This window comes from Diadema setosum, chromosome 14 (genome assembly GCF_964275005.1).
Source record: "Diadema setosum chromosome 14, eeDiaSeto1, whole genome shotgun sequence".
Taxonomy (NCBI): Eukaryota; Metazoa; Echinodermata; class Echinoidea; order Diadematoida; family Diadematidae; genus Diadema; species Diadema setosum.
In genome coordinates this window covers 34,584,464-34,608,208 of record NC_092698.1, presented here as the reverse complement: position 1 = coordinate 34,608,208, position 23,745 = coordinate 34,584,464, and the positions used below count along the sequence as shown (strand labels likewise).

At 38.7% G+C, this 23,745-nt stretch overlaps 1 protein-coding gene across 1 annotated transcript in view; it reads right to left on the bottom strand.

The window, feature by feature from the left end:
* LOC140238311 (macrophage mannose receptor 1-like) overlaps nt 1–23,745 on the bottom strand; it is a 36,869-nt gene that overhangs the window by 12,809 nt on the left and 315 nt on the right. The window contains exons 2-32 of the mRNA XM_072318246.1: nt 22,328–22,443; nt 21,187–21,314; nt 20,292–20,509; nt 19,487–19,560; nt 18,704–18,816; nt 18,180–18,392; nt 17,228–17,347; nt 16,561–16,632; nt 16,254–16,286; nt 15,527–15,685; nt 14,619–14,707; nt 13,719–13,875; nt 12,906–12,944; nt 12,354–12,527; nt 11,271–11,387; nt 10,627–10,740; nt 9,938–10,174; nt 9,050–9,262; nt 8,319–8,479; nt 7,684–7,794; nt 6,971–7,086; nt 6,072–6,220; nt 5,486–5,700; nt 4,350–4,507; nt 4,102–4,148; nt 3,442–3,612; nt 2,886–2,930; nt 2,419–2,603; nt 1,776–1,843; nt 796–890; nt 216–479 (exon numbers count right to left, since the gene is read on the bottom strand). Of these exons, the coding sequence (XP_072174347.1) occupies nt 216–479; nt 796–890; nt 1,776–1,843; nt 2,419–2,603; nt 2,886–2,930; nt 3,442–3,612; nt 4,102–4,148; nt 4,350–4,507; nt 5,486–5,700; nt 6,072–6,220; nt 6,971–7,086; nt 7,684–7,794; nt 8,319–8,479; nt 9,050–9,262; nt 9,938–10,174; nt 10,627–10,740; nt 11,271–11,387; nt 12,354–12,527; nt 12,906–12,944; nt 13,719–13,875; nt 14,619–14,707; nt 15,527–15,685; nt 16,254–16,286; nt 16,561–16,632; nt 17,228–17,347; nt 18,180–18,392; nt 18,704–18,816; nt 19,487–19,560; nt 20,292–20,509; nt 21,187–21,314; nt 22,328–22,443 (4,171 nt within the window). The remainder of the gene's footprint in view (nt 1–215; nt 480–795; nt 891–1,775; nt 1,844–2,418; nt 2,604–2,885; nt 2,931–3,441; nt 3,613–4,101; nt 4,149–4,349; nt 4,508–5,485; nt 5,701–6,071; nt 6,221–6,970; nt 7,087–7,683; nt 7,795–8,318; nt 8,480–9,049; nt 9,263–9,937; nt 10,175–10,626; nt 10,741–11,270; nt 11,388–12,353; nt 12,528–12,905; nt 12,945–13,718; nt 13,876–14,618; nt 14,708–15,526; nt 15,686–16,253; nt 16,287–16,560; nt 16,633–17,227; nt 17,348–18,179; nt 18,393–18,703; nt 18,817–19,486; nt 19,561–20,291; nt 20,510–21,186; nt 21,315–22,327; nt 22,444–23,745) is intronic.

Below are 23,745 nucleotides of genomic sequence, written 5' to 3'. Positions count from 1 at the left end.
TATCATTCTACTTACGAATAAAAAATTCTTTCATATAAGGAATTCTCTTCTCCCCTTGGACTGCATATTTGTAACAGAAAATTAGAAATTGTTCTCATATGTTGTCCAGTTTCAACTCTGTGTGACAGAAAAAGACAGTTTTGTCAACTGGAACCCAAGACATACATGACTGATAACATCAAATGTTAATACTTGGACAATAGATGTGAGCTTACATTGCAGAGCCTGGCTGTGAATAGTTGCAAGGTCCCCACTGTATGTGTTCCTGCACGTATCCCGAGCGTTGTACCACGTGTCGCGGTCGGCTGAGTTGGAGCCAATGATCTTGTAGCAGGAGTTGTCAAAGCGCATGGTGCCGTAGGGGCAGTTGCCAACGGGGGGTTCCGTCGGGGCCGGAGTCTTGGGCACAGTGGAAGTGACTGCTTTTTTGCAGACGAAGGTCAGCTTGTCCCCACAGTTCAGATCATTCCAGGAGCCATCTGGAATGCAAAACGAGAGGTGACACAGCAAGGGAAGATGAATGCAGAAGTCAGACGAAAAATGGTGAATTCTTCTATTGAAGTCGACAGGTATTCTCGATTTAAACTAAGGCTTGGATAACATGAAGATATCTGATCTCATTAGAATGAGATTTGCATAAGATTGGCTGCTTGGATTACACCATGATTGAATTTTCCCCTGCATAATTACTTGCATAACCTGAACACTAGAATGGCATCATAATAGATGAAGCGTATACAGAATTACTGCATTTTGCTTCTCATCATTTCAGTCTGCTTTTAGCATCCTTCTCACCTTGGTAAAACTCTGCACATTCCTCTTCACCGTTGGCATCATTGGGTTCATTGCTATTCCAGGACTGGAAGTCCAGTGGAGAGTTGTCCGACCACCTGATGAAAATAATTATTCAAATTCATGAAATTCTTCCGCTGAGAAGTTTCTTATTGCAACTGATTGACAAATCAACATCAACATCATACATTACGTAGCTACTACTAAAACACTGACAAATCCAGTGCTTATTTAAACCTTATGAAAACAAGTCTCACAAAAAATTACATGATAATAATAATCACATTTTAAATTGAGAAGGGCTACAAGAATAACAAGAAAAAAATGGTCAAAGTTAAATGAAGATACATGTAGATCTATATGAATATCTGAAGTGAGAAATCAATAGATCATCTAGCCATTTATTCATAATATAACAGTGACATTCTTTTCTTTTTTTGTGTACATCACTTCATTTGTTGTGCAAATGTGAAAGACACAATCATGAATTCGTGCAAAGCTCACAACTCTCGGAATCATGTCCTAGACAATGCATGAGAAAATGGTTCTATTAATACATCTTCAGCAGAGGCCAGGTTCTTGTCAAATTGATTACAGTTCATATCAGTACATATAAAAAGTTAAAGTTTACTTTACAAGCGATGCCAGGATCACTAAAGTAATGAGCAACTTTTGCATGCTCAAAAGGATACCATGCTAGATGAGTTGGTGGCATTCACTAAATCGTAACTTCCATTCAGTTTTGTTTTTCCTCAAATTACCTGTTACCAGTATCAAATGCATATTTGTTTTCCTCCAAACTAGCCTTAGTCAAACAGATACTACTCCTGTTCTTACCAACTGTAAAATGAGACATACTGGGGGGGGGGGGGGATGGAGAAGTACTATTGGCAATTTCTTAAAGAAATGGTTACACCTATCCATGTGAGGACTGCATGCTGTTCTGCCATGGAGACAGCGGTACCAGTTGTGTTTAGACTTACTGGTAATATCCACTGCCACTGTACTCCCTGAGGCCAATCCAGTCATTGCTCTCTGGGTAACGGGTGAGCTGCGAGAGGGGAGAAGAGGGTGTGAGAATACCATTCTAAAATCACTTTCATGCACACTTCATTCCATAAAGTGCAATATTCCAAGTCAAACCTCTCTGTTTAATTCAAATTAATAAGCATCCATCCTTAAAGGATATCTTGCCTTCTGTATCAAGTGATGCTGATGTGCAAGCGTGTGTTGAATGTGCCACACAAATTTTCACATGCCACATACAAGTATATGCTTGTAGCAACTGAATCTCGGGACAAAATTACACTGCAGCAGCAGCAAAAAAAAAAAAAAAGAAAAAAGAAAAAAGAAGGATTATTCAGCAATGGAATACTGGCATGTACTGAGATTGGGTCTTCCAACATGTAGAGTGACATAACAAATGGAACAAAACCGAGGGAAACCCACTCTAACAAAGCACAGAAGATTCTTCCCCAGTCTGTCAGGATGAAATGCTTGGTTACCTACATGTAGCAAATACCCATTTGTTCACTTTATTTTTAAGTGTTTGTCAGTCAAGCTGATGTGATATTTCTTCCTGGTTGCATTTTTTTCTCTCTCTCTCTCTTAATATCTCTGACTCACCATCTGGACGAGGAAGTTGTTCTCTGGGGTGGAGTGGATGGAGACCAGGTACCCGCCTCTCTCCATGCAGTAATCGTTAGCCGAGGACCAGTCCATCCTGCCAGTCGTTCCGCTCAGGCCTCCACTGAAGAAGTAACAGTTGTCCTGGAACAGGACCCAGTCTGGAGCGGTTGGGCACTGCGGCCCTGTGAAGGGGAGTAAATTATTCTTCATCATCAGACCTCTTCCAATAATGCATCTTGTGCATGATTGGATGGTACAAACAAAATTTATATTTATCTCAAGAGCGTCAGTAGAGACAGGCAACTGCACTCTTCTGGGTCATGATACAAAATGTGCATAGATATGAGCTCCCAATTTACACGTTGCAAAGATTTTGCATCCTAAAGTTCTCACATGTAAACATTATAAGATTATCCATTCCTCTCATTGGTGTCTGAGAAACGTTTATTGTCAATTTTACTTACATGGTGTAACAGTTGATGGTGGCAGTGTACTTCTTGGCTTGACACCTGTGACAAAAATAAAACAACAAACAATCACACAAATTAATGTTCATGTCGTTGCAACGTTGCTTCTTGCAAGGCAATTTGTATGGTAGATTGCAGGTGGTTTTACAATGCTACCAGACATGATGTTGGCAAACCATGATAGGTATGAAAAATGCAAAGCAAATATGTGATGAGGAAGATCACACATTTAACTATCCAACAATGCTAAGAAAGTATCCTCCAAAAAGTTACTGGTTTATCAAATAGAGCAGACGACCGGACAAGATTTGAGAAGCTGTCTACATACAACTAAGTAATTCCTTTGATGTCGGTTATATGAAGTACTGGGTTTTGATAGGCCACTAGCAGGTGATTTACAGGCCTTTTCTGGTCTATAATAGTAACACAATACAAATTGAACTAGCATTAAGCACAGAAATAACAAAAAGTTTTGTTTCAATTATGTTACGATATGGATTCTAAATAATTTGTCACATGGGGGTAAAAAGGTTTGATCTGTCTTATTATGCACCTTTGGCCAGTTTACAGATCCAGTTGCGCATTTTTGTGCACTGCAGGTCATTCCACCCGCGATGTGAGCCGAAGACTTCTGTGCAGTCCTCTCCCGTGTTGCCATCATTGTTGGGTTCTCCGTTATTCCAGTTAGTATAGTCTACTGCCGTCTGGTCACTCCACTCAAAACCTGTGTAAAACAACACAGTATGGCAAAGCACAGAACGCAGAGTGAGCAAAGATATAGAATAGCACAGTGAAGGTCCCATTTTGGTGCTATTATGTTGCTTAGTTAACAATTCTGCACTGGCATGAAATTCAAATTTAGTTTCTTAAATGATGATGGTATGTCAGATTAAACAGAAAAATTGTTTTATTGCAATGACTGCAAGATCAAACACCTGATCAGGTAACAAATGTTGAATAGAAATTAGTCACCCATCCATATCCTTACTATGCACTTTCTTTTTTTTTTTTTCTAGTAGCAGCTTATGATATCACAAATTTTTGAATGCTGTAAAAGTGAACCTCGTCAGAACTCAATCCGAATCCACATGTTGGTGTACTGGAAAAAGTAAATGATGCCGGAAAGAGAGAAAGACACACCACTTTATCACTTATTCACATAAAAATCTCAAAACAGAATATGGTGGGAATGATTTTTGGCCTAGACACTTACCACTTTCAATAGATCTGTCATGTAGACCAACCCAGTAGCCATCATCCCTAGAAAAAAAAAGGAACATTTGTGTGTTTAAGTTTCATAATAGTTGGAAAGACAGAAAGAAGTGCGAGGTGACTGTACCTACATGTATTCTGTTTCTATAAATAAACTTCACTCATCATGTATCACAAATTTGAAATCACATTTGTGATGATATGTATATGTATGAATCCCTGCTACTGCAACAAATCAAGCAGACTCACGGCATAGGAAGAAGGGCCTTGATGTAGTTTTCTTCATCTGCGGTGTGGAAGCTGGCAAGATCACCTCCGTCAACCATGCACAGGTTGCGAGCCGATTGCCATGTGCGCTTGCTCTTCTCGGGATCCACGTCAACGGCAGGGTCCACTCCAGTCTCGATCTAACCATAGCAAAACAGCAGCATCGTGGGAGTTATATGGCAATGGTCTCCATGGCGATAGTCTCCACGAGGAAACAAAACTAGCTACTAACATCTACTCGTGAAATTGATAGGTAGAAGTACTTACTGCATTTCCTCAGCAGCAGTCAAAAGAGAAAGGCTTTCAAGAATAATCAAACTATCTATCCATCCATCCATCTATCTATTTATCTATTATCTATCTAATCCATCTATTCATCTACTGTAAAAGTTGATATTTTCGTGCTTGGCAGGGTAAGAAGAGTTTCGCATGTCTTTAATTCTGTGGAATTAAGATATACACTACTGGTACAAATGGCAAGCAAAAATGTTTGTGTGCTTTTATTTTCACGCTTGTTTGTGGTTGCGCGAAAAGCACGAATATTTCAACACTGCAAAAATTTCCACTTTTACAGTATGTTTGTATGTATGCATGTATGTATGTATGTATGTATCTATTTATCTATCTATCTATCTATCTATCTCTCTAGATATGTATCTACCTATTTGTCTATCTTTTTATGTATGTACGTATCTATCTATCTATCTATCCATTGCTGTATAAGCTGTTATTTTTGCAAGGGTTTAATTTTCACGAATTTTGCGAATCACACATGGGCCGCAAATTTAACAACATGCGAAAATGTCACTGTCCTGGAAATAGTGCGCTTATGAAGGTCTCTGCATCAATTCGCGAAAACATCTCGCGAAAATATCTGTGATCCCCTCATTCGCTATAATTTCGGTATATTCAGTATAACAAGAAATTCCTGACAAGTGTCCCTGGAATGCAACACAGAAGTACCCACTCTTTGTCAAACAATCAATCGGTGAATTATCATTAGAAGTCTGAAGATGAGGAGGAAAAATGCTTAATGGTTTCCCTTTTAAAATGAGGGGGCATGAAGCCATTCAAAGGGGTGTATTGGCATGATTATGTGTGTACAATGTTGCACCCACCTTGTAGCACCAGGCGCCATAGCCAACCCAGTCGTAGTAGCAGCCATTGTCGTTGGGCTGGGTGGGTGGCCCAGGGGCAGGCACGGTGGGGCGGGCTGTGTAGCCATCACGCACTCTCTCACACACATACTTGAGGGTGGTGTCACACGCCGCATTCTTCCAAAGACCAGCGGTGCCACCAGACGATGCAGCCACACACATTCCAGCAGAATCATCTTCATTAAAGTAGAGAAACAAAAACACAATGAAATATGCAAAAGCAATGAAAATCAAAGGAGTACACCCTATATTGTAGCTTCAAAGTTTTGTTGTGCAAACCAGGCATTTGCATAATGTGAAAATGTACACAATTTATAAATTTTGTACAGTGATATCAGTCACAACAAACTCTCAGATAATGGCAACTTTCCACATGCTCTTTCTCACTTTAATGTAGTAAGGTGTCTTGCATTAAACAACTGCAAAAATCATAAGCAATGAGCATTGGCATCATGAAATTTTGATTTTACAAATGCTTGCATCATTCACGTAAAACAATCTTTTCACTCCTAGGCAGTGAATGAGCAGGCTGCCTCGGCCTCATTACCTGGTTGTGCGTAGTCCCAGTGGGTATATGTGACAGCCGTATTGTCGGTCCAGCTGTAATCCCCAGACATGGCCTGGTCATTCAATCCGATCCAGAAGAGGGTTCCGTCCTGGATGCCCAGTACACTGGTCAGTACGGACTGCTCATACCTGTAATAAAAATGTATTACAGTTCACAAGTAAATCAATAGCATGACAGGAAAAACATAGTTACACACAGCAGACTAGAAATGTATACAAGTATATCTAAAACATGAATTTGACTATCATTTAATAAAACTTTATGCTACAGCAATACTCAAGAGCATGAAAACAGAATATGTAGTCTTGAAGACGTAAAGGACAGTACACAAAGGTATTTCATCTATCAATTTTATCAACTATGTTTTTACTCAAAGTTTTCTTCAAGCCTTTGATGTTAATGCTGATACTCTTCAGGGAGAATCTTGTGGGAGCACACAGTAGCATATTGGATAGGACTATGCATTAAGCAACAGGTCCTAGGTAAGAATCCCATTCAATGCTTTCATCTATTGATGAGATGTTTAGCCCATAATGTCCAACTTGACCCTAGAGTATGAATGTGTACCTAGCAACACTGGGGTAATGATAAGGGCAGGAATCTGCGAGAGACCAATGTGAACACTGAAAAGGCACCCCTTGATAGATAGGCCCTGTTATAATCTATTTATTAATATACTCTGGAGCAGATCGAGATATGAATAGAAAATGATATGTGTGATATCTGTCATAATGCTCTCAAAGCACTGAGAGCAGAAAGATGAAAAACAAACAAACAAACAAACAAACAAACAAACAAACAAACAACCAAACCAATATTTCTGCATTTAAGATATGCACAATAGACTAGTATGTAGACTGCCCTAGCAGTGCTCCTACCTATCAGCAATGGAGACAAGATTTCCACCCATGGTCATACAGTCATTCAGAGCATCAGAGTAGGACATCTTGGACGTCACTGCCCGGTAGCAAGATCCACCGTAGGCGGTCTCACCCTGTTGAAGAATCGATGCAAGATTTGGCAGCATGAAGGCTAATGCCCCTATAGATACCCTTGACGTATCTCTCTAACTCAAGACCATATTCCCAATATTTACAACTGGAGAAAAGCATCTGTTTGAACAGTGATGTGTTACAACTTTTCTTCATAAGGAGTGTTCCACAACCACCGTTACATGATGGGAAGTGTACATTAATATACCAGTACTGTTCCTACCTCACTATCTAAAATTCCACAGACTATTACCTTGAGGGTGGCTTGATTCATAGTTCACATTGTGACTTTATATGCAAACCAATTTTGAATAGCTAAAAGTTAGTCAATTGTGTATGCATGTAAGTCATGGTAATTTGAAACAGAGTATGATCTTTTAACAGCCCTGTGGGGCATAGAACTGGACCTACATTGTATACAGGAAAAAGAATACTCAAATTAAGCTAACAAAGAAAACCACAAAGGCAGCTACAAATTGTAAATGGTCAGTACTCAGCAAGCTTGCACACACTTTTCAAGACCATGTCGAGACAGCAGACTCGGCACAAATTTGTCCACCATACAAAGGTACATTCTTTAGTAAGTCACATGACCTTACCAGTGTGCATCCTGAGGGTGTGATTGGCTGGTCGGTGGGAGGCAGGTCCTCCTTCTTTAGCTTACAGATGGATGGGATGGTGCTGGCACAGGAGATGTCATTCCAGGCACCCTGCGAGGAGGAGAGGGGGACGAGGAAAGAAAAGATGGGAAAGAAATGACACAACATGTGAATTCTGAACACCAGACTATCACAAAAAAAAAGCTAACTTGTCAAATCAAACGATCCATTTTCATGGTCGTGGTGTAATCAATGAACAGTGTACTTTCACTTCAGTTATAGCCATTGAAACATCAGTCTGTTTGCAGTAAATTCTAAGTGAACATTTACTTTGCTGAAATGCACATGTTCATGGGTTTAGTTCGAGTAAGAATATAGAATAACCCAAACTGAAAACAACATAAAAAATTGTCCAAACACATCTCTTCTTATTCTGGATGAAGAGAGAGAGAAAAAAAAAATAATCCCTGATATGACTAAATTAAACTTTTTCACAGCTCTAGGAGTTTACCTGTACAAGGAGGATATCAACTATTATCAACTCTGTATCAAGTAAGTCCACTCCAAAACCCCTCATGATTACATAACACACTTATAGACAGAGGTACACTGTGAGCCGAGTGTGTGACGCTTACAGAGGTGAACATCTCCACACAGTCCTCTGTGTTATCGCCGTAGTTGTTTGGCTCATCATTGTTCCAGAAGGTGTAATCCACAGGGGTTCCGTCGCTCCACTCATACACCCACTGCACCCGCAGGTCGGAGAGTCCAATCCACACAGCGCTGTTGATGCCAGCTGCAGCATGTAAGCAACCGTACATTTAAGATATTACCCCATACATTTAAAACATTGACTCACATACATGTGCTCTCTCCTAACTTCAATACATTTTCTACCTTCCTACTGCACTTGACATTGGACCACTGATCAAAACTACCTATGACTCTTCTGAGGCATATAAAAAATCAAACTAATTAGTTGTTTTATTGAACTTGAAAGATATATCTGATTCGACTTTTGCTATTAGGTCACATAATTCTCAGAAATTGGGCACTTCTAGCAGTCTATAACAAAAACTTTGTAGATATAGTGCAAGATGTTGAGTTGTACTTGACAAGTTAGCAAAAATATTTGACAGAAAAATCATTAATGGTTATCTGGAATGAAATATATTACAAGCTTGCTTTATGGGGGATTCACAACTTGTAGAATGTTTATAGTAAACATGATTTTGCTTACAAATGCGTTTTTTTTTTTTTTTTTTTTTTTTTTTTTAATGTGATACTTTTGCTTACTCTTTTCTTGAAAATCTTACATAACAATTTGTAACTATAAAGGATTATCAACACAGTATGTTGTACCAACCTGAGGAGTACAGCGTCTGCACAAAGCTGTTCTCATTAGCATCATGGATTGAAACGAGGTCCGCCCCCTGGGCCTGGCACTGGCTCAAGGCCTGGGCATAGGTTCCCACTGCAATCTGCAAATAGTAGCAGTAGTCGCCGTACGGCGTCCAGCCATTTCGGCACCTGTATCCAGCGGGCACTTGTGTAGTGGTAGGGTCCACAACATCCATTACTATATTTGAGGGTACATATACAGAGGAGGGCGGGGTCTACTATGAGTGACAATGTTGCAATCACATCTTTTGATACATAAAATGGCAGCAAAGTAAATGCTAAGATTGAATTGTGATAGAAAGACTTACCAATGAATTGACACACTTACCCATACATTATTTTTGATAGGCATTTTCAATCAGGGCAGTTATCTTGCCTCTTTAGAGTTTTCCTAATACTGCAATCAGCTGAAACAAACATAGGACCCATGCTCCAAGACTACACAGTGTTCAGTATTCTCAAATAGTAAAGAGCAACATCTTTGTCCAATAGTTCCCTTCTCCTTAAATTGTGACTTTCTTACGGATACATCAAGTACAGATCTGGGTATGCAAAATAACAGACTTTGGTTTCCTTAGAGAGGAGACAGATATTCAAACACTACTACTTAATAGAGCTAACATTTTGGCTCCAACTATGCCTATACATCGAGATTACCAGGGTCAAACTATTAAGAAAAAAGATAACATGTTTGAATGAAAGATAAACAAAAGGTCATTTGAAGGTATGGATTTACTGTTTGTATACATGTTAATCATCACAGATAAACATACACTCTTTCAACTGCAACAATTAACTTTTACTTGTAAGCCGCCACAGTGCCTTGCCTTGACAGAGTCCATTCTCGACTTACATCTCTCATAATAGTCACTGTTGCTGTCACCAACGAGTGACGCGCCCATGTCCTTCGTCATGTCACTGAGGGCGCAAACCATGGTGTCCCGGTTGTAGTCGAAAGAGCGGCAGGTGAAGTCCGTTGCCATGTAACAGGCCTGGGCGCAATCCTCTGGGTACATGTTCTGGAGCATGGTGAAGTCGTTGCCTTCCAGGAATGTGTTTGGGACGACGTTGAAGTGGGTAGTCAGATAGCCTGTGGCAAGAAAAGATGTCATCTGGGTTTGGTAAATTGTGTTTTTCGTTTCCACCCAATGTACATATATGCCATCCCATTTTCGCCATGAATTACTCTACATGCCTGAAGCACATGATTTTAGATGAAGTCCAAAGATTTTACAGATGAGCTTAATAGAGATATACAGCACTGTGAAATTATTGCACATGGGATTAATCTATTAAAGAAAAGTGAAACACTCACAGATATCTGCAAATCTGTGTAAAGGATTAAGAAGACATCTACTCTCTCACCTAAAACACAAAAGTAGCTAAAATGTGTGGCACATTTTACATTCTGTGACAGCATAAATTCATGATTGCAAATTAGATCTTCATACTTTACTGGCTCACTGTTCTCAAATCGTCTGAGGAAGTAATGTCTCTGGCATTGTTTTCTATCAGGGAGCAGGAAGAGAAATTGTTGCTTACCATTCTTCTTACAGATGTAGCCAAGCCCTCGATCACAGAAGAAGTCATTCCACATCCCATTTCCAGCGTAGATCTCAACACAGTGCTCATTATCGTCATAGTTGTTTGGCTCATCTGTTGATGAATTACACCAAATATGACACAGTGTTGACTGTTTAGTTAACAATTGTGAAAAATTGACTATCAAATAATTGATAAAGTTCAAACCTGTATGAAAAATGTTGACAATGGCAACAATATAATGCATGTAATTGAACCTAAAATATCACTATGAATACATAGCATATAAACTCTTACCATAGGTCATCTGCAAGTTTTTCTCTTTTTTTTTTCTGTTCCCTTTTTGCTTTTAGGAAATGCACATGCCATATCATAACTCACAACATATCTGCAGTAGAATTGTGTCTTCCTTTCAACATGTATGTCCCTGACCTGTCTCAAAAAAGATTTTGCTCTAAGTTGTTATAACTGCAGACGCTACAGCAAGAACCCTTCTGCCATGTTACTATAATTACTGCAACTAACAGCATAATTACAATTGTAATTTTGAGATGGTCTCTTGCAGTACAAACTCTTTTATCAGAGGGTCAAGTTTGCTCATTTCACTTCAAAGTTAAAATCAAACATGAGAACCATTTTCTCACCAACATTCCAGTTGAGGTACGAGAATCCACTGCCGTCAACCCACTGCCAGCCACCCTCTGAGGAAAGGTCATTGGCTCCTATCCACAGACTTGACTGGGTCACATAGAGCAGGCGGGCTGGGGAGGGTAGGGGGAGGGGGAGGGGAGGAGGGAGAAAAGACTAGTCAAGGCATAACATTCACAAAGGAGCATTAGAGTGAAGAACTACAAGAAGACAAGATATCTAATCCAAAGAGACACTTTGTCGGTTGAGAATGATAAGGGCGTTAAATTTCCACTAAACCCATAGTGTTTGAGACAACTTAACGTCCTTCTCATTCTCAACAGATGACTTACATTATTAATAGAAAAAAGACATGTAGACGAAGACAGGGATAATGAGTAACATGGTATCGAAAGAGCAAATATGACCAAAGAATGAAAGGAGATAAGATGTATTTCATCGAAGGTAGGAAATAGAGAAAAAGGTGAATAACTGCAAAGAAGTATGCAACTTGCAGAAAAAAATATGGCAAAATATAATGCAAGCTTGTAAGGGGAGAAGCTTACACAAGACGCATAAGAGGGAAAGGGTGTAAATTCTGAGACCAAAATATGGCACACCTTGTAGAAACAAATATGGAGAAAGTAAGAGAGTTATGGGGAGGGGAAGAGAAAGAAAGTTGGAGGAAAAACTGTGAAATGGAAGAACTGTTAAACCAGTGATGTATTAGTAATGTACATAGCAGAATAAGGCACAGACAAGGGGAAAGAGAGAAACTCATGCAGATGTAATGCTGTGAAGATAGATCATAGAAAATGGAGACACAATTAAATATAGAAAAAGCTTCAGGAAAAAATAGAAGAAAAAAAAAAGAAGAAGAACAGTGTTTTCATTTCTATTGCTGTCATCACTTCACAAAATGCACTTTGATTTCCATGATGACATGAAGACAAGCATCTGTACATATCTGAACATGCCCCTACAATAAAAAAACAAAAACAAAACAAAACAACAACAACAACAACAAAAATCACAAAACTTAAACTATTACTTCACAAGAGATGCTAGCATTTAATCAAGAATAGTTAACTAGTCCTTACTGGTGATGTAGGTCTGTTCGGTGTTGTCAGCGATGCTCAGCAGGTCTCCACCTCCCAGCTTACACTGCATCTGGGCCTCATCCCAGTTCTTGTAATCCGTGTCTCGGAACAGGTAGCACTTGCCGTTCATGGAGTTGTATTCCCATCCACTACCACAGCGTGGGTCAAACACAGCTGATAGGTTCAAAGGTCAAGCAATATCGAACAAAAAAATTAATTAAAATCAAATTAGAGAAAATTAGATTTGTTTGCATTCTAGCCAGCTGTCAAAGTATGCTTTTCGAAATTTTCTGTAGAGTGGCTACAATATCACATTCTCATTGCTACTTGTATTGTCTCTTTCTCGCCTTTATTTCACACTCTTTCACTGCAGTGTCACCTACACAAGGATTACAATGATAATATGATTACTGTTTTTTCAATGAATAGGTGGACATAGTCTGATTTCATTGACTCTTGGAAAGAAACTACACATTATATGTTTCACTAGTTAACAATCATCTCATGAAAAAGAGAGAGAGAGGTAAAAAAACAAACAACTGACTGACTTACGTGTAGGAATAGCAGGCGGGGCTTGACTAGCTCCAGGAACTATGACAGAGAGAAAAAAAAGAAAAGTATGCATGAAAAGAGATGAGACTCATAATACACTGAAACTAATCATTGTTAGATTCTGAAAACTCTTGTCACTGGCTATCTGTTCAAATCATAAAGGCTCATGGGTCTAAATCCACCTAAATCCACTCCAATGCACATAGGATAAGTAAGATACTGCTAGGTTGGGCAAGTCTCTAATGTGCTTTACAATTATTGGAGCAGTTGTTACTTTTCATACATATTAAAAAAAAAATATATATATATATATATATTACATTATTGAATGGATCAATTAACTAGTAATAATGGAAACACTGGAAATGGATAAGAGAATTGTGCATCTGTAAATGTATTATTAGTGCCAGGACTACCATTACATGACTACACATAGAACTGACCAGGGTCCCTCAAAAGTTCTAAAATGTGCATGAGTAAAGTGGTGTGATATCATTCTATGACAGAAAGAAAAGCAAACATGCAAATAAAGGATTAAATTAATTGACATAATGTGCTAATTTATCAAGTGAGAATAAACTGTAGATGATGAGAAAATAAAAAGAACACAATATTTTCTTTTATGTGTACTAGTAGTTTGATTCACTATGGCACAATATGCGTTAAGATCCATGCACATCACAGATATCTCTGATTCTCTTAGGTACATTCACCATGTGGGGCACATGTTCACGGGGGACCAAAATGCCTACAGCTGTACGAGGTAAAAACTGTTCTAACAATCTCCCCTACAGGAGTTTCCCCAACACTCACTCTTAGCCTTCTTGCAGGCGTAGGCATACTTGGCCTTGTCACAGTTGATATCATCCCACTCTCCCTCTTGGTTCTCAGCGTACCTCATGTAGGCACAGTCCTGGCCTTCATCACTCCAGTCATCTGGTTGGTAGGGACCCCAGTTAGTGAAGCCGAGCTGAGGGTAGAGTTTGTGCAGGAAGGTTTTTTTTTTTTAGCAACAGCACATACATTTATTGAACTGCTGATAAAAATATGCACTAAAACGATGCTAACGACATATCATGGAACACAAGTAAAGCAGCATACAGAATTTAAAAAAAAAAGAAGAAGAGAGGAATACAAGACATAGTGTGCTGCTGAAAGTAAAGATGCAAGTATCAGTCTTCATACATGATGTGTCAAAGAACATAATGAAATATCTTGATTGTACAAGTTATTGCATGCATCTTTAACTGATCCTCTTTACTGCAGATAAATCAATATTTTTGTCTACATACAGGAAGAATCTGTCTTCTTAAAGGCCACTTGAAGATAAAACATAGAACAAGAGAAAATCCAGACAAATAATCAAAATATTTTCAGTCACCATGGCTGTAAAACCAGAAATATCAGCGGCATGAAATTTTTGCAAATTGGAGCAGATGGCCAATTTACACGGCATGAAATTTTAACTATTTGCCACTGGCATTCAATGGATTGTATAGACAAAAACTTTCGTACACATTTTAGTTTCTCAAATCTTGGCTCCTTGCAAAAATTCGTGAAAATTTCATACAGGCAAAAATTTCTGGCTTTACAGTACTCTCACAGGGTGACAAACTACCCATAGTTTAAATCTGGACACATGTTAGAGTATGAGAAAACACTGAACTAAGAACTGAGGTCTACTAAGCCAGATATGCCCGGCTGCATGCCTACCGGTTGGCCATCAGTCCAGATAAAGTTGTCCTCGCTGTTGATGTCATGAAGACCAATGAAGACATTCCTGCCAGCCATTCCAACACGCACTGAGGAGGGAAACAACATCGAATACCTGATTCAAACACACATTTCTTCCGGGAAGCAGTCAGGGGTAAGATGAGGATGATACCATTCTTTCAAGAATCAGTCTATTTGGAGCAAGAAATTGGCAAAAATCAGCCCAAAGGTGAAGCAGAATGAGGGCTACTGGTCATAAACAAAAATGCTCTCTAAGCAGGAATGGTATCACATATGCATACATGGATCTAAGATGAGGATTACAGTAATCCATCACATTTCTTACTGGAGTACGAAATTTCCATAAACTTTGAACAGAATTCCGCAGGTTATCAAAGCCACAAAATTTGTATCCAGAAAAATGAGTCAGGAATAAGTAACAGACAGCCTATGCTTTCATGAATTGAAATGTGCTGAAAGGAATCCATTCAATAAAACTTCTTTATGTACAGAAATTAAAATAAAATCCAAATACAAAATTGACACCAACTACTTCCACCATATAATACCACCACTACTACAGCTACTACTGTTGCTGCTGCTGCTACTGCTACTACTACTACTACTACTATTTACTACTACTACTACTACTATTTACTACTACTACTACTACTATTTACTACTACTACTACTACTACTACTACTACTACTACTACTACTACTACTACTACTACTACTACTACTACTACTACTACTATGCTACAAATACAACTAACAATAAAGTATGATTATGACAATAATGTCGTCTCCTAAAACTGCATTTTAAACTACGATTTGATCACAGAAAATGATCCTAATATTTCAGAGTTTGTGTCTCTTTCTGGGGGTTATCCTGTTGGTTGACTCACTGGAGAGGAAAGACTGCTCCTCCTGGTCATTGATGCTGGCCAGGTGAGCCCCCATGGCTTGGCAGTCATCCTCCCCCTCCTGCCAGAAGACGGCCCTTGGGACGATCTTGTAGCAGGAGTCTCTGTTCAGGGTCCAGCCTGGCTCGCACGATCCGATGGCTGACAATGCACAAAATATCACAAAAATGTGAGTCTACATGAGCGTCACCTAGATTTTGATGTTTCTTGATATAAATTGGAGTAAACTGAAGATGTAACTTTGGTACAGACAGCTTCTTCAGATTTCAAAGGATACACAGCAAATATATAATTGGGGCAACTTCAGTTTACTATTGAAGAACCACTGCAATTTGACCATGCAGGATGAATAAATATTTAGGATATGATTTTGGTACTGACGACATCATTGGGAATAGGCCGACATCCATGAAAAATGGAAAAACTTGGGGATAAATTTGGGAGTACTTTTCATACACATGCACATAATGCAGACATATATGAATTATTCCAGGTTTAAAGAATGGAGCTTGCATAGCAGACAAATGATATCTTGACTTTTGTTTCAAACATGACACTGTGTTATTAATTTCAAAAAACGAATTTCAAGCACAAAGGTCAGAAATGCATGACAGGGTACCAAGACTATCAACAAATTTTTGAGTCTGAGTACATACATTAAAAGTAAGACAACACCAAAACAGACATTGTAAAGTATGCAAACACTTACCAACATTTGGGTTGATGGGATAAACAGGCTGACCTAGAGAGAAAAAACAGCAAAACAGAAAATTAAATTTGCTGGTGCCGACAAGCAGGTAGTATGCTACTACCTTCAAAGACACAGACAAATTCTTTTTTTTTTTTTGTTGTTTCCTTCATTCTTAGGATCAACTAATTGGGTAATCAGTCATCACATGAACTCAAATTGGGTTCTTTAGGGCCCAAATCCTCCATAAATTCAAAGTGAATTTAGAAAATGATGCAAACATTCTTTTTTTTTTCTTATTGACAAAAATCATCAAAATTCAACTCACCTGCCCTAACTTTGCACACATAAGCATCAAGGGTGTAGCAGTTCTTGGTTGTCCAGCTGCCTACGCCACCAGCTGCAATGGATGATTCAATGAAAACAACGCTCATTTTAAAAGAATTTTTTACAAAATAATATGCATGAATTTCTCGTTTATAGATAAAAAGTAAACTGAAGCAGCATATGTTAGTCAACTTGGTCTATTACTATGTAAAGAGACTCTTGAATATAAACCAACTAGATACGACTTAACTTTACTTTTAATAATACACATCTATATGTGACACTGCAATCTGGAAGAGAATATATACCTGCCAACAGTCATAAATGTTCTGAACAAAGTCAGAATTGGGGATTAAGATTGGCATTTGCTTGAATCACACTGGATACATTATTCTTGAATGTTGGATTACTTCCTCTTTGTAACTTTTCTCATTTTCCAGAGGCGTAATCTGTCTCGGAACTAACACAGTAAGTTGCCTAATGAAGTCAACAATCTCGACATCAGTACCACAATAAGAAACCTGTCCTATTTTCTTTATCAAACAGGAATGTCAGGACTAGATGTGAAGTCATTAACAACATCCTCAATACTGATGGCTTTAGTGCGTTACTGTATTACAATAAGCGGGACAGTAATAACGGTCCAGCTGAAGAAGTCTGCTGCGTACCTGTTGTCATAGAGCCGCAGTCTGCCGTGTCAGTATTATCTGTGGGCTCATTGGCGGCCCAGTTGGTGTAGCCGACAGAACTGTCCTCAATCCATGCAAATGAGCCATCAAATTCCGTGTCTGGTGAGATAGAAACATGGAACAAAACATGGAAGCTGGTGTGATTTCATCCCAAACTGACTGACATTTGCACTACATATTAACTTAAATGTGACACCCCAAGTATTCAGGTCATGGATACTTGTTAAAATCAACTAATACAGCTGCAAAACCCTCAGTTCTTGTGCTTTAATCCATCAACAAGAGGATATGATTGCATGAGATTGACTATATAGAGTGAGGTCAACTTAAGATAATGAAAAGTTTATAGTCACTGGGGTATCTAAAAATTTGCTGTTGACACATATTTCTATTAAAAACATGTCTATAATAGTTTCAGATTACTGCTAGGTTCTTTCAAATGACTGAAGTGATACCAAAGTTTGTGATGCATTTTTGGGGTGTGAAAAGAGCAATTCAATAAGACAAAAAACAAAAACAAAACCATGCTACAATGAAATAGAGGAATGATAGGACAGGTACATAAATGTATATTATGCACAAAGAGTCACTTTTATCCCTCTGTCTCTTCCATCTATATGTCATGTACGCCCTGGCGTGTTATACACACCATAGTCATTGATCACTCTTCAGTACAAACAGAAAGACTCGGGACAATAATGCTGACTGACAAGAAAGCTTGTTTGAAGATGTGATCAGCACAAAAAGCAGAGAAAGCCTCTAAAGTTTCTGTGAAGAGTTCAAGAAGAGTTCAAGTTGATAAAGAGTACATCTTCCCCTCCTTCTCCTCCTCCACTGCTGTGTCATATGAGTCCCATCTTGGATGCTACCATCCAAATCCACTCCCATGATATACTGTATGAGCCATGGCCTGGATGCCATCCCAACTTACCTGAGATACCAAGCCAGGTGCCTGTGATGCCCACATCCTCCAGCTCAGTGAAGTGCCTGTTGATGAAGCTGTTCTCCTCCCCGCTCAGGACGGTGGTCAGGTACGCCCCCTGGGCCTCACATGTGTGCTTGGCATCGGTCCACGTTGCCTTTTGAACGGTGTTGAACTGGTAACAGTAACCCCTGTAGAGACGCCATCCCTCAGGACAGGTTCCTAGGTGGGGATTGGGAGAAGGTGGATGCATGCAATAAAACTTGTGAAACTTGAGACATTCTGCCATAATCACTCTCTTCTGCCATAAAGTATATCCACAGATATATCAGCACAACAATAACAGAATGAAAATATAACAAGAGAAATTGAACTTTCATCCATAAACATCACTCACTGACCGAAGAATAAAGTTGAAGGCACAAGGTGCAACATTTGCTTTTGGACAGATTTTGGGCCTCTAATGTATCTAATTCAATATACATTATACCTTTAGAAATCTGACAAATTGAGCACATATTCCAGACACCTACCTTCAGCCCTCTCACACATGAATCCCTGAGTGGTGGAACACATCATGGTAGACCACTCCCCATTGTTGGACGTGTCTAGGATCTCCACACAGTTCCCTCCGCTGTTGGAATACCTGTCATCAAAACCAATACCACAAATTTCCAAGCAGACGCACTCATTAAGTTGCCAAATCATCTTTCCATGCCTCAATATTCATAGGTTACAATCAAATTAAACACACAAGTAAATGAGGCAATTCTATACCCAATCTGCCAAAACCTCTCTTTCAAGTATTTTTTTTTTTTTTTAGCAAAGTCAGCTAGCCATGGGTTAGGAAGTGAGAGGTACATTTCATAACATAGCTTGACTATTTGAAGTCATGCTCCTTTCTAAAGAATGTAGCACTATTCAGTTTACGGCAACATGACAGATCATGTATGTATGGCATAGCAGATTGCTACATCTGCTGGAATGCTGGAATTGCCATGGTTAGAAATAGCATACATGCTTTGATCATTATCATATCACCCTTAAAAGTTAATGTCCCATGAATGGATAGTGCATTGGTACTTGATAGTACTCTTTATTTATTTATTTATTTATTTATTTATTTATTTATCTATTTATCTATTTATTTATTTATTTATTTATTCATTCATTCATTTTTTATTTATTTTTTTGCTTGGAATTGATATAACATTTAAAATATAATATGATATCTGATACTAAAACTTTTACTCTTTTCTTAGTCCATACTTGAGCTTGGAACAAGGAGACTCTTCATTTTCTGCACCACGGCTTACCTGCTGTCAGGTTGGTTTGGTGCCCAGTTTGTGTATGTAAGATCCTCTCCAGTGCTCCATTTGTACATCCCAGACTGTTGAGGCAAATCAATCAATTTCTTTTAAAAGATATGTGAAATGGAAAGAAACTATAACATATCAATCACAATCACCTAAATCCGTCCACATGTCAACATATTTCTGTAGCACATTCAGTCTTTCCCAACATTAAAATTGCCATGACATCTACTTCCAAAGGAAATCTTTGCATTTGAACATGTTGACGTTGACAGACTGCATTGTACTGCAAAACTGGAAGCATATGACAACCATGAACACTGTCAATGGAAACAAGCGACACATTCATTAAAAAAATATATATATACTGAAAAAAAACTCTTCAACTATGTAAAACAGACATTTCACCTTCCATATATCTTCAAGGATGGACCTCATGTTTTGGCAAAATAGTGCAAATTTTCATTTGTACTCTAATTGTAAACTCATATACCGGTACCTAATTGTGTCAGTTCTTGTCAGTTGTTATGCTGTTGAATACATTGAATTCCATGATTCCAACCATTTATATAAATTCATCATTTCTATCTTACATGGGGATATTTTTATAAGGGGAGGTTGATGTTCTTTTGCATAGAGGACAACAAGTGGCCTGAACAAAGTGATCTGATCTGAAAAGAGCTTAACTGAGAAGAGTAGAGAGACAATGAAGTTAGGTATTGCAGAGGGTAAGACATTAGAGCGGAGGCAAGATAGGATTGCTACAGAAACAGATGTTTGGCACAAAGAGGACAGTGTTGATGCTCACCGTGTCAGACAGGCCTATCCACATGGTGGTACCGCCAAAGTTAGCTTGGGTAGTGGCAACAGCCTGCTCCTCCTCGCTGTTGATGGACAAGAGGGCGCCGTCGATGTCCCGACAGTAATTCTCAGCGTCCTGCCACGTGGACAGCGTGTCATAGTACTTGTAGCAGCGGCCATTGGCAGACATCCATCCATTGCCCTCGTCACAAGCCACTGTAATATCTGGAGTCACAATTTCATTTGTAAAGCCATGAAACTAACACAGACAGTTCTTCACAAGTATGTTCATAGAGGTTAGAATTGTCATTAAGGGTGAAATACACAATTGTAATGCCTTAACTGTAATTGGCATTGGACTTTCTATGTATCAAATATCGTGGTTACACTTCTTAACATTTACTTAATTTCTTCTTCCAAATGACAATCATGTATTTGTCTGTAGCAATAAGTGGTTGGTGTAATGGAGAACAATGAAGTCAAGGGCATTTAATACAAGATGATATGCACTTTAAAGACAGTGAAAGTCATAACATAATATTTCTGCAGTATCCTCTATACACTTTCTATATTCCTCCTATATCAAGTGCCATCCTACCATAAACATTTATAGGAAAGTACATATATCACTTTGCAGGAGTGTCTGAGTTTTACAGGCATTTGCAAATTTGATTCCAGAAATCCATGTTTCATCTAATTCATTTTGTTGGTGAGGACCCTTTCTTGGTAGCTGACAGTTTAAAATCTATCACTCCTTTCAGCATCCAGTGTATACAGTAAAGGATTTCAGTACTAATCAGGGGATCAAAGCAGTCCCCTAAGGGTTATCTTAGTCAATAACAGCAGAGTATGGATAGAGTGATTATGAGTTGAAACATAGTATTCTCTGCATCTAAACCTACCATTGTCCCTTTCGCATATGAATGGTCTGATGACATAGCAGTCATTGTCATTCCAGAGCCCAGAGCTGATGAGTTCCACACAGTCTTCTCCCACGCCAGCATTGTTGGGCTCACCTGCATTCCAGAACCTAAGGGGGGAAAAAAATGATGAAACATACAATCAAACCCTAAACTGTTTAGCAATAGGATTTCATTCTCCACCTAAGCAGGAATTTGTGTTAACGCATACGCCTTAGAGCTGTCAGAAATTTGTGACATCTCCAGAGACAAGCCTTTCATTGGGATGGAGCAGAATTATGGACAAGTGGAGATATTATATCACCATGCAACACATTAATAATTACCAGAAACATCTTTCTTGTAAGATTGCCCTTCTGAGTTATCCGATGGCTTCAACCTTTCATCATTTGAAACACTTTCAGCTAACAGTTTCCAGATGTCAGACCATAATCTCTTCATGTCTCCTCCGATTTTTCTTTCCTCCTCTCAGGAGTTTTTCTCAATCACAATCTATAAGCCACATTCAATTGCTTCTTATGTTGCAGTTTGATTCTGAACTCTTTAGGATGAGCAGAATATTCTGGTCCTTCCTCATTTCGTTGCCTGCTCGGCAGAAGGGCCCTAAGGCTGTACACTCTAAAACTTGCAATGACGGGGCCCTAAAGCTGGCATACTCTACAGCATGCTATGGCAGGGCCCTTGGGCTTGCTCGGTGAAAACTTGCTAGAGAACTTTTGCTGGGCAGATGACGATTTGCAGCCCAAGCACGAATAAATTGAAGAAGAAAAGTTGCTTATCACAACCTTCCTGATGCCTGGAAAAGGGTTCTTCTTCAATTTAGACAGTCTAATTTCTCAGAAACAATCAAAATCTGATGGCACACAGTCATTCCCCACAGCACAATCATTCCTGGAATCAGCCATCTCCACAATAATATGGTCTCAAGAGCAGAAAGTACTGCCTAGGAATACTACTTGATAACAAAGTATCCAAGGAAACCTGTCAGTTTTCCTCTGGTATGGTGGGAAGAATTGATAGAATGCACGCATTAATTCCATCACATACTGTGAGGTTGAGCCGGACGCAGACAAGAGAATCAAGCTGTTGGTTTTTAAAGGAAGAGACTCTCTGTCATACTCACGGATTGGTCACTGGTGTGGCGTCTGAGAAGACAAAGTCTCCCTCTCCATTGACATCATGTACACCTATCCAGTGACTTCCACCTGAACTTGCCAGGAGCAGCTGTAGCATAAAGTCCTGTGGGTACAAGGTGGGACAGGGGTAGTTGGTTATTGACGCCTATTGTAAAACTTAGGATTACAGGATGCCAAAAAAAAAAGAAGATATATACATATATATATATATATGCTACATAGATAGATAGATAAATAGATAGAAAGATAAATAGATAGAAAGAAAGATAAATAGATAGGTAGGTAGATAGATAAGTAGGTAGATAGATAGCTAGATGAACGATAGCAAGATAGCTAGAAAGACTGATCGATAGATATATAGATATATAGATATATAGATAGATGGAGATGGATAGATAGGCATATATATATATATATATATATATATATATATATATATATATATATGGATAGATAGACAGATATATAGATAGATAGATGGAAAGATAGATAGATAGATAGATAGATGGATGGATAGATAGATAGATAAATGGATGGATAGATAGACAGAAAGATCGATGGATAGACAGATAGATAGATAGATAGATAGACAGTGATGTTTGTACATTGTGGTGAGAATCTTCCATCTCAGAGGCCCATTTTCTTTGTCGATAGTGAAATCACATAATGCATACTCCCATCTCGCTATGAAGGTAGCGAGACAGAATGCTCTAACTTTTGGACAACAACGCCATGCAAAAGGTCCTTTGGGATGGTGACAGGAGTGTGTTGTTGTCTGAAGAACAATGTGTAAATTAACTACAATACGACTGTTTCTCCATTCTACCATCATGAAATGATACTGGAAGTTATTTAGTTGTAATTTCTTGGTGGACTGAATGTCTGTCAAAAATCCTTGATTGAAACTCTTGCGTCCATCCGATCAAAAGAGGCCCAATAAAAATGCGGCAAGTGTGTAAAGCAACCTTCAGCCGTTTGTTTTGTAGGCAAGTTTGAAACATTTGAAATCCTAAGCTTTTGCTGGCCATGAGTGACATTTTCTGAACAGTGTTGCTATTTGAAAGAAAGAACTTGCCTGTACATTTGGGACATTTACCAACAACAGACAACATCCCGTGGAATATAGCTACCCTGGCATATATCAATGTCCATAAAATTATCTGCAGATTGTTACTTGGGTTAGCATAAAGTGTGTCAAATAAATGTACAGTATATGATGAAACTACTTTCTGCATTGACAACAGAAAAGACACGCCCAAAAATCTTTTCAGAATCTCCTTTGATATTTTGTTTTTCTTACTATGCATCAGACATCTTCAAGTTGCATGAGGGTGAAAGCATTCAAATTGGCACTACATATTCCCTTCATCATCACCATGAATCAAATGTTGATTTATTGGGCTAT